The sequence below is a fragment of the Neofelis nebulosa genome, chromosome 4 (genome assembly GCF_028018385.1).
Source record: "Neofelis nebulosa isolate mNeoNeb1 chromosome 4, mNeoNeb1.pri, whole genome shotgun sequence".
In the NCBI taxonomy this organism is placed as follows: Eukaryota; Metazoa; Chordata; class Mammalia; order Carnivora; family Felidae; genus Neofelis; species Neofelis nebulosa.
In genome coordinates, this window is record NC_080785.1 from 1680757 (window position 1) to 1692437 (window position 11681).

Below are 11681 nucleotides of genomic sequence, written 5' to 3' on the forward strand. Positions count from 1 at the left end.
ACTCTGCCTCCGCGCATTCCCTCATTAAAGCTACTGTCTGGGGGCGAGTGCGGCCACCCACACACGGACATCACGCTAGCCTTCCGCTCACCAGGTCCTGACGCACCATCGCCTTTGCACGCCCCTTTCTCTGCCTCTTGTGTAAATGCTGGCAGCCGTGGGAGTTCTGTTCGCAGCCTTCTGAGCGAACCCTTTCTCCTGACGACTCCGTGCATCGCACAATTTCCACCACCTGCTGATGGACTGAGGGACTCCGGGTCTCTACCCGAAGCTCCAGACGGGCGCTTCCTGAACACCCTCCACCACTCAAACCGAACAACTCCCCAGGAATTTGACGTCTTGGTTCACGGCCTCACTCTCCACTCCGGTAATCCCAGACGAACGCCTGAAGTGCCCCCTCTCGTTGCAGAGCTCACCGATTCTACCTCGTCCACAGCTCTCGAAGGCCCCTCCACTCAGGCGCCCACCACGGTGCGTCAGGCCCGCATTACTCGTCTGCACAACTGCGGCTGCCTCCCTCTCTCCCACCTGGCCTCCCACCACCCGCACTGCCCCACACTCATCTCTCCAAAACCCGTTTGCCCCCAGTCACTTTACTGCTTAAAATCCCTCACTGGCTCACCCACGTGCCTGGATATGCCTGAGTGTGACCCACAGAACCTTTATGATCTGGGCCCTGACCGCCTCTCACCGGCCTTCTCTCCAACACTGACTCCAGCCACGTTGAGCAATCTGTAGGTGATTACCGCTTCTCCGCGGCTGGCCACTTCTGTCCGTGCTGTCCTTCCTCCCCGATGGCAACGAGGTCCATATGTACATAGTAGCAAGGATCCCAGTCCAGCATACAAAAGCCTAGGGCACCAACCTTATGCCATTTGCTTGGGGTTCTGGAAACAGGATACACATAGCACGAAAAGGAAAACAAGCTTCGTCCCTCCATTCTGGTATACCACCATCCAAAAGAGCTCCCAGATGGCCCAAAATTTACTGTGATACTCCCCTACTTCACTCACCTCTCTCCTATACCCTCATGTGACTGCCTCCTGCCCTACGGTCGTCATGGTGACAACCCACAGACACTCAGTCCAAAATTATCTACTCCCCCTGGCCCAACTGTGTGCCCCCCCCCCTTCTCCAAGGGTGGCTGGATCAAAGAGGTAAATGATCTAAATAAGTAAATTCCCACGGCTGCAAATAAATGACACCTGCTTACGTTTCTAAGGCACAGAGCTACAAAACTGTCTCTGAGTCAACTAAGTTTCACCAAAACATCTACTGAAAATTTATTTGGTTGATAATCTTTGCTTTTTAACTGCTTCATATTTGCATAATAGTTACACAGCCAGTAACTACTGACTCAATATAGTAGGAGAGAAGGAAAGCCATAATATTTAAATCCTAATAGGCTGTTAAGACAGAAAAATAGCACATGTAAGTCATGTGTTATTAGCATTTACAACTTAGCTGAAACCGATACCCCTCCTGCGGTGGCTTCAGCATATTTCCACAAGGTCTTTGAGGTTGCTTCCCTTTAAGAGGTGGAGCGAGACCCCCACCCCCACCCCCGACCTTGAGTGTGGACCGGATACATAAACAGAATCCGACAAAAATGTATGTGACTTTCAGGACTGCCTCGTACAGGCATGCCGCTCTCTCCCTGCACTCCCAGGTCACACGCCATGTCAGGAGGACAGTCAAGGAGTTGTAAGGAGATGTGCACGTAGCAGGGAACTGACACCTCCCACCAAGACCCAGCACTAACTTCCGTGCACGTGGACAAGCCAGCCCCCCAGGCACGGCTTTAGGCACCGCAGCCTCACAGAAATCCTGAGCCAGAACCACCCACCAACTGCTCTCAGATCCCTGTCCCACAAAACTGAGTGGACAGCAAGAATGCACTGCTCCAAGCCACCATTCTACAGGAACTATAAAGTATCACGTCCTTCATTCACTGGAAATTAAGAAAGTGGTAAAGCAGGTATTGTGACATTTAGATTAATGTAATTTAAATGCACACTGAAGTCCTGTTTTGTAATCTGCTTATTTCCATTAACAATGAATCCTTTTAGTAAACATAAGACATTGAAATATAAATATTAATAAGCACACATCATGTGCACTTTAAACGCCTGTCTAGTATTCCGTCACACTGTTGTATTACCATTTGCTTCACAAATTTCCTGCTCGACATTTACGTGCTTCAAATTGTTCAATATTATGGGTGTCGCCGCAATCATCTCTTCCCCTGCGTCTTTCCTCTGCACCTGTCAGATTAGTTCCTTAGGATAAAGGTCTTAAAGCACAATAACTGGATGAGAAGGGATGTACCTTGTTAAGGCCTCTGATGTTCAACTGCCCCTGCCCCCCCGCCCCCAGCCGGCAGGTTGAGACAACTCACAAGGCACCCACACCGCCAGCAGGCATTTCCATCTTTACCCCGGTTACCACGGGAGGTGCTGGACCGTACCGACACACGCCGACAGAAGTTCCTGCTCCTGCCTTCATGATGACAACCGGTGCGGGCACGCAGAGGCCGTGGCAGAACAGGAACGTGTGGAAGGCAGATACCCTGACGGTGGTATAGAATAATAAGATGCCTAACTTCCAAGCTCCCAGCTGTCTGCATTCTATGAAAGTTCTAAGAATATAGGGAAAGTTACATTCGAAGAAAACTCCAGACTGCTTTTGCAATAAACTCTTTTGAGGCTCTTCTGCAGTCCTGTGAGGCTTCCTGTAATGCGCATTACTTTAGTTAAGAGACCTAGTTGGCAATTAACTGCATAACCCACGAAAATCGGCTTAAGTGTGCAAAGGCAGGCAGGGACTAGCGAGGCAAGCTCATACCCGGGGAACAAAGTTTCAGGAGGTGCTCGCGCTCAGGGCGGTGCCAGTGCAGGGCCAGCCACAGTGTGAGCTTGACAGTAAGGCCACCTCGAACCCTCCAGTGGTACTTGAGGGGCCCTGCTTGCCTCACCCGAGGCCCTGAGTGCAAGTAGTACAAAGAGAATTAGACAAACAGTCTCAGCCCTTCTCTTCTGCTTGATTTCCCTAAGAACCAGATCGTGAATTCCCGACCTCTGCTACGGGGAACTACAGGTTTTTGGTCTTGTGTGTGAAGGCCACCGGTTAGTTACACACAAGAGAAGAGACTCGGCACTGGCGGGTAAAACGGCAGCGTGATCCCAGCCTGACAGAAAATTAACACTTTTAAATCTGACCTTAGAACGCATTTTTACTTCACTCACTGCCAGATCTGTAAGAAAGTTTTAGTTTCTACTGCAACGTACACAGAGTAGGCATGACAACACATATACCCAGTGCCAGCTTTTTAAAACAAAATAGCATGGGATTTTTTTTAAGTTAAAAGATTTTACATAAGATCTTCAATTGCAGAATAGAGGGCAGTTTTACAGAGCCAGCCAATCAGAGTTCTACAATCTTAAGCGCAGTCCAAACCTAGGCACCTGGGTGGCTCAGTCGGTTGAATGGTTGACTTCGGCTCAGGTCACGATCTCACAGTTTCTGAGTTCGAGCCCCGCGCCCACTTCCGATCCTCTGTCCCCCTCTCGCTGCTCCTTCCCCACTTGCACTGTCTCTCTCAAAATAAATAAACTTAAGAAGAAGAAAAAATTGTCTACACCTATCAAAGAGGAAAATTAAACTTGCAGTAGCTGGCTTTGGTAGGCCCTAGAGTATAATAACTCCTTCTATGAGCCCAGCATTACCCTAACGCCAAACCCAGAAAAAAATATCACAATATCAAAGACCACTATCTCTTACGAATACAGATGCAAAACTCCCCAACAAAATACTGTCAAACACAATCCAACGAGGTATAAAAATAAATACAGAAGACAGCCGGTGGTGGTGATCCCAGGCCGGCAAGGCTGGTTCAGCATTCAGAAATCATTGAGGGTAATCCGCCACACCGACGGACTAAAGAAAAATCACATGACCACATCAGTAGATGCAGAAAAGCATTTGACAAACCCCAACACCCATTCATGATAAGAACGCAGTAAACGAGAAATAGAAGGGAACTTCCTCACCTTGATAAAAAACATCCACAAAGTATCTGCAGTTAACATCAAACTTAATGGCGACAAACTAGCAACTTTCCCAATAAGATCAGGAACAAGGCTAGGGCATTCCCTCCACACCACTGATTTACCATTCCTGAAAGTCAGAGCTAATGCAGAATGCAGTGAGAAAAGAAACGGAAATAACAGGTAGACAAATCAGGAAGAGAAAAAGAAAACTGTATTTGATCACAGATGACAGGATCATCTATGTAGAAAATTCCAACAAACTGATCAAAAACAAAACCAAAAACATCACTTCCGCTATGGAAAACAGTATGGAGGTTCCTCAAAAAATTAAAAACAGAACAACCTGGGGCGCCTGGGTGGCTCAGCCAGTTGAGCATCTGCCTCCGGCTCAGATCATTATCTCGCGGTTCGTGGGCTGGAGCCCCGCGTCGGGCTCTGCGCCGACAGCTCGGAGCTTGGAGCCTGCTTTGGATTCTGTGTCTCCCTCTCTCTGCCCCTCCCCTGCTCATGCTCTGTCTCTCAATAATAAATAAACATTAAAAAATTGTTTTAAAAACAGAACGACCTTATGATCCAGCAGTCCTACTTCGGGGAGTGTAACAGCCAAAGGAAATAAAAACAGGATCTCAAAGAGCTATCCGCACCCTCATATTCACTGCAGCGTTTCTCCCAGCAACCAAGAAATGGAAACGACCAAAATGTACATCAACAGGTGATGGACAAAAATGCGGCCACTGGATACACGACAGGATGTTATTTGGCCACGAGAAAGATGAAGATCCTGCCATCTGTGACAACATGGGTGGACCCTGAGGACACTGTGCTCAGTGAAATAAGCCAAAGACAAATACTGTATGAGCTCACTTATATGTGGAACGTAGACTCCTAAAAAAAAAAAAAAAAAAAGGCAAATGGGGGCGCCTGGGTGGCTCAGTTGGCTAATCCTCCGACTTCGGCTCAGGTCATGATCTCGTGGTCCGTGAGTTCGAGCCCCGTGTCAGGCTCAGTGCTGACAGCTCAGAGCCTGGAGCCTGCTTTGGATTCTGTGTGTCCCTCTCTCTCTGTCCCACCCTTGCTTGTGCTCTGTCTCTCTCTGTCTCAAAAATAAATAAAAACGTTAAAAAAATTAAAGAAAAAAAAGTCAAATGTCTGGAAACAGAGACTATGAAACTGGCTGCTGGGAGCTGAGCTAAGGGTTAATACAAATCAAAACTCAATTGCTTTCCTTTATACCAGCAATGAACGGCTGGAATTTGAAATTAAAAACAGTGCCGTTATACTAGGTCCAGAAAAATGAATCACTTAGATCTAAATCTAACAAAACATATATAAGGTTTACACAAGGAAAACTATCAAAGTCTGATGAATGAAATCAAAGAACTAAACCCTGGAGGTACTTACCCCATGTTGGATAGGAAGACTCAATATTGTCAAAATGTCAGGTTTTCCCAAATTGATCTACAGATTGCGCAATCACAATGAAAATCCCAGAATACCCCACACAATGCTGACGAAAAAGAACAAAGCGGCACTATCCAACTTCAAGGCTTCCTATAATACTACAGAAATCAAGACAGGGTGACGTAGGCAAAACAAACACAACAAAACAAACCCCAAACAGATCAACAAAGAAAGGGCAGCTTTTCAACAAAACAGGCTGCAGCATCTGATCATCCATGCAAAACAACAAATAAAAACAAAAGCAGAAAACCAGACACTGACCTTCTATCTTTCACAAAAATTTCCCCAAAATGGATCATAGACCCAAATGTAAAACACAAAAGTATAAAACTACTGGAAGCTAACGTTTTATAAAAGCCACGTGACCTTGTGTTTGGCAAACTTTTTAGACACGACGTCAGAAGCGTAATCCATGAAAGAAAAGTATTGATAAAATTGGACTTCATTAGAATCACAAACTTCTGCTCTGCAAAAGACAGTTAAGAGAATGAGAAAAACAAGCCAGAAGAAACTGGGGGAAAATATATGCAAAAAAGACATATTTGAAAAAGAACTTGTATATTCGCAAAATATATACAAATACATAAGAAATGTATACAAAGAACTCTTGAGACTCAACAATAAGACAACTAACTGAAAAGTGGGCAAAAGGGAACGTATACAGATGGCAAATGAGCACGTGAAAAGGTGATCCACACCCCTTATCATCAGGGAGCCGCAAAGGAAAATGACGAGGACATCACTGCCTCCTAGCAGAATGACTACAATGCGATCACTGGCAACCACCGAGGCTGGACAGAATGTGAGGCAACAGGACCGCTCACTGTTTGTTGGTGGGGAGGCAAAATGGTGCGGCCACTTGGCAGGACACTGGGCAGTTTCTTACAAAGTTAAACACTTTAGGGGCGCCTGGGTGGCTCAGTCGGCTGAGCGTCTGACTCTTGATTTCAGCTCAGGTCATGATCTCATGCTTGTGAGATGGAGCCCCACGTCAGGCTCCACCCTGACGGCACGGATCCTGCTTGGGATTCTGTCTCCCTCTGTCTGCCCCTCCCCTGCTCACATGTGACCCCCCCCCCCCCCAAATAACTAAAAACTTAAAAAAAAAAAAACCAAAAAAACATCTCGCCACTTTTTGACCTCCCGGTCACTCCCTGCATGCTGCGATCTGACTTCCGACCCTACCACCCTGGAGTATTGTCCCCACGAAGCCACCCAGGTCTTCCTGGTGGCTTGTTAGTATTGCCGCAGTGCCTCCCTGCAGCGCTTGGCACTGTGGTCACGCCTCCTCCCCACCACCCCCACCCCGCCCTCCACCAGGTGTGATTCTTTCCTAAGTATTCTCCTCACTTATTAGATGTTAAAATACCCCACAGGCCACACCCCATCCCAAACGCCAGGCCTCCTCCCTAGGGACTTCTTTCTGAGTCATCTACCTGCCGGTAACTACCAAATCTGCATGTCTGGCCCAGATTTCTCCCTCATTTCACACAGGTACAATCAACAGCCTGTTCCACATCTCCGTCTATGTCCATAGGAACCTAGACATTCCATTTAACAACCACTCCCCTCTTGGAGAATCCACACCCTACAACTCACACATCTATACTGCTCTATGTGGACCAGAGACCCCAACCTCATCCCAGACTCTGCTCATCAGGCGGAAAGCTGACCCAGACCAATCAGATTTCCTCTCCTGAGGAATGCAATTGAGATCCAACTGCCCCAGTTGGACACCTAAACTAGGAAATCATACACTGCTGAGATCATGTGCAAGAAAAAGGGAGAAAGCCAGTGGGCAGGGAGGCAAGAATGAAGGAGACGGCACAGCTCGGGGAGAAAAACCGAGTAACCACCTGGGTCCTGATGACTTGGTATCTGGATTACGTCTGTCCTTACGTTCTTTGAAACAGCATCATATTCCTCCCATAAATTTTTCCCCCTACTAAGCTATTTTCAATGGATTTCTACACTTGTGATTAAATGGCTCCTAAAATACTCTTTTATGCACTCCAAGAAAGGGAAAAAATACTGCGCTAACTAGGTCATGCCACCAAGATGTATCCTGACTTCAGAAATACTAAAAATCAGGAAACTGTGTGATTTAGAATCAGTGGAATCCAGTATACACTTACTCCATGTATCCCCTTCCACCCACCAACGCTAATTCTATCCATCCTTCAAGACTAAGCCCCAACCAACTCTACCTCTTCCTGGACCAGCCCCAACAGAATTCTTGAATGTAATAATAATATTACTTCAATAGTTACAGTAACAATAGTTATTTAGCTTCTTTGTTGTTGTTTATTTTTGAGAGAGAGAGAGAGAGAGAGAGAGAGAAGGAGTGCGAGTGGGGGAGGGGCAGAGAGGAGGAGACAGAATCGGAAGCAGGCTCCAGATTCTGAGCTGTCAGCATGGAGCCCGATGCGGGGCTTGAACCCACGAACCGCGAGATCATGACCTGAGCCAAAGTCGGACACCCAACCGACTGACCACCCAGGTGCCCTCAATAATTATTTAACTTCTAACTAAGTCTTGTCTCTCCAACAAGATTATAAGGAGGGCATGGACTTTTCCTTATGATGTTTCATATGCTACACAGAGCCTTTACAAATAACCACTAAAATACTCATTTAATTTGGGGAAAAAAGATGTATTTAAAAGGTGGCCATATTCAGTTTTCTACCCAGCCCAAGAAAGGAGAAACAGTTACGAATAATTTAATACATGAAGGAAAGACCATTATAACCTTTTGCTTTTTAAATGAGGGGAAAGAATTGTATCATAGCCAAAGAAAATTAAGGAAAATATGCATTTGTACCTGCTCAACAGAATTAGTTGCGAGGAAACAAAATTAAAGCTACGATGAAACTACATCGCCACCAGAATTGCCAAAATTAAAAGGACTAACGATAATGAATGTTGACAAGGAAGTAAGGCCACCGGCCCCCTCCACACACTGCAGGTGTGTGCACTAGAGCAAAGCCTAAGTGTGTGCAGAACCCAGCACATGAGTGTAAATGCACACCTGACATTACACACACCCATAAGTACAGAATGCATCAACTATAGTGTGGAGGAACGCAGAGAAATGCGGACCCAAAGAAGCCAAATCCGGAAAACGGGAACAAACCGGATGTGACTCCACTCACACCAAGTTCAGCAGGCAAAACTCACCTACAGTAACAGAGATCAAACAGCAATTATCTTTGGGAGAAGGGATACTGACTGGAAGGGGGCAGGAGGGAGCCTACGGAATGCTGGGAATGTTATGCGATGGGGGTGGGGTGGTCACAAGGGTGCAGTGGACCGCAGACATCCTTCAAGCGCAGACATCCTTCAAGCGGCACCTGCTGTTGACTCCCCACCCATCCCCCAGCCGCCATGTGTTAGCCACCGCCGGCTCCTAAAGGCTACCCTCAGGGTGACTGCCCTCAGCAGAGGGGCCGCAGTGCCACACTCCCACCCTCACGCCAAGAGCGGCCTGCAGCCAACGACCAACTGACACGGGAGGGTGACAGAATTCCAGGTCCCTTCACTCAAGAAGGGGGCAGCCCCGTGATGCCAGCCAAGCTCCTGAGTTCCCCGTGGGGCTGAGACAGGCTCCAAGGAAGAAGACCCTTTCCCCTGCCCTCTCCTTCTCCCGCCTCCGTTTCACCTGCAGCGAGGTCACCTCCTCAAGCTCTTCTAGGGACATGACCTAAGACACACACATTGGATGTCTAATCTGCACCCCAATCAAAAAGAAAACGGTTCTGCACAGCTAAAAAGCAGGATATGCAGCCTCCCCCGAGACCCTGACCGCTAGATGAGCACTTTCCTCGGGCTGGAGCTGTGCTCATAGTTGAGAAGATGGGGTCGGGGCACTGGCAGGGCATGCGGGGGCACTCCTGTCTGTAAGAGAAATCAGGAGCCCCTGCGGAGAAGTGACATGGGTTGTGAGGTGGTGACCTGCCACCAGCTCGCTGTGCACGTACAACCGGCCATGTGCTCTCCACCTCGCCTGTACGCCAGATCTGGTCCGGAGGTGCTCCGAGGCCTCTTCTACCCTCCTCCATCTCACCTGTAATCTCCATGAATACCCAAGCCACGGAAGGTCACCCCTGCCCACCCTGCCACACGTACACAGTACCCAGCTCTAACACCTAGTCCTGCAGCCAGCTACCCTCAACCAATCACGGTCATGCACAACTCAAAGCCTGAAAATCATCAGCACACTTCTCTACCAACTCCCTACTGGGTCCCCTTCCTCCATCCTAGGAGGCCATCATACACACCCCTAAAGCACAATTTTATTTACATGTTTTTGAAATCTTTTTTAAAGTTTATTTTTGAGAGAGAGAAAGAGAGCCAGCGGGGGGGCGGGGGGGGGGGCTGGGGTGGAGGGAGAGGGAGGGAGACACAGAATCCGAAGCAGCTCCAGGCTCAGAGCTCTCAGCACACAGCCCAACACGGGGCTCGAACTCACGAACCACGAGATCATGACCTGAGCCGAAGTCGGATGCTTAACCGACTGAGCCCCCGAGGTGCCCCTCCCAGAGCACAATTTTAAAGGGATGTTCCTACTTGGAGTATGCACTCAGGATTATGTGACAACTCAGCTATTTATTTAAGTGTAACATACAGAATATACTCAACAAACAAAAACAATATGCAAAGCATTTAAAAGACATTTTAGGGGCATCTGGGTGGCCCCGTTGTCAAGCGTCCCACTCTTGCTTTCGGCTCAGGTCATGATCTCATGGTTGGGGAGATCAAGCCCCGTGCTGGGGTCTGTGCTGACAGCACAGCTGCTTGGGGTTCTCTCTCTCTGACCCTCCCCCGCTCTCTCTCCCTCTCTCTCTCTCTCTCTCTCTCCCTCTCTCAAATAAACATTAAAAACTATTTTAAAATAAGTAAACAAAATAAAAAATAAAGTAAAAGACGTTTAAAAAATTCTTCAGTAAATAATCAACTAATTCGATTCATTTAAACTTTTCAAACACTTCAAGCACGGGGGCCAGATTTTTATTTTGAACCTTTAAAACCTAAGCAGGCAGAAAAGGGACCCATGAACCGGCACAGAGGAGAAATGGTGAGAAACAAGGGAATGAAACAGCACTGGCACCTATCTGTTGGCAGTTCCGCTGAACCAATAGCCGCCGGTCATCAGAGAGGGCAGCAGGATAGCCGGAGCCTGCTCCCCCTCACTCTAAACAATTGTAAGAATAATGGTATGACCAACGGTCCCAGAGTGTCCCCGCACTCCTTCCAGAAAGCTGGTGAAGAATAATCCACACAGCCTCGGATCCAAACACGTGGCCGGCGAGGAGTTGCGCCTGGATTTCAGAGGTTGTTGACATTAACAGACACATCCTGGCCACTTCCTACAACAGAAACCACCCCTTAGGTGGTGGATTCTGAAAGCAACCGCTACCAGAAGTCAAGGGTGAGAGTAGCGAGAGCTCATTTTAAACAGAAACATTATGTCCTTTGCCCGAGTTCTGTCACCACCGGGATTCAAAGGGCTGTCCGCCTTCAGCATCCTTGCAGTGTCTGGAACCTAAGGAGCGCAGATCACCGGCGATTCCCGTCTACAAAGCCCTTTTCCTCATCAGACCCGCTTTAGCGCATCAGAAGCAGGTGGCCGCGCAGCGGGCCGGCCCCGCGGCCCCCCGCCCGCCTCCGGGGGCCCGGATCCCCGACGCAGGCCGCCCGCCCGGAGGGCCCGAGACGCCGCAGACACACAGGCCGCTCTTACCTTCCTACTGGCGCCTCCGAGGGACACCTTGGGCCTCGTTTTGAAATCCCCTTCAAAACTAAACATCTTTACAGCTTATCCCATCTGGGAGGAGCCCCCGACCCTGAGAGCAGCGGGGCGGGCGGGGCGGGCTCCCGCGGGGGAGGGGCCTCTTACGGGGAGGGGTCTCCGAGGGGAGGGGTCTCCCGCGGGGAGGGGTCTCCTGAGAGGAGGGGTCGCCTGCGGGGAGGACTACGCCGCAGCGGGGAGCGACCCCGAGCCCGCCCAGGGGGCTCTGCCCGCCCGACCTGCCCTCGGGTGGGGGAGGCGGCGACACTGGGGGGGGGCGGCTCCGCCTCACCTCCCCCCTCATCCACGCCTCCCCACTGCTCCGGCCGAGGCCGAGGGCGCCGGCAGGGCCGCAGACCCCGCACTTGCACCGGGAGCAGCCG

General features: G+C 49.1%; 1 protein-coding gene across 4 annotated transcripts in view; it reads right to left on the minus strand.

Annotated features, from left to right (window-relative positions):
* The window catches only part of UBE3C (ubiquitin protein ligase E3C), a 122899-nt gene extending 111227 nt beyond the window's left edge, over positions 1 to 11672 (minus strand). For all 4 annotated transcript variants that reach the window (XM_058723642.1, XM_058723641.1, XM_058723643.1 and 1 more), the window contains exon 1: positions 11251 to 11672. In XM_058723642.1, the coding sequence (XP_058579625.1) occupies positions 11251 to 11316 (66 nt within the window). In that variant the 5' untranslated portion in view covers positions 11317 to 11672. The remainder of the gene's footprint in view (positions 1 to 11250) is intronic.
* Between the last annotated feature and the right edge of the window lie 9 nt (positions 11673 to 11681).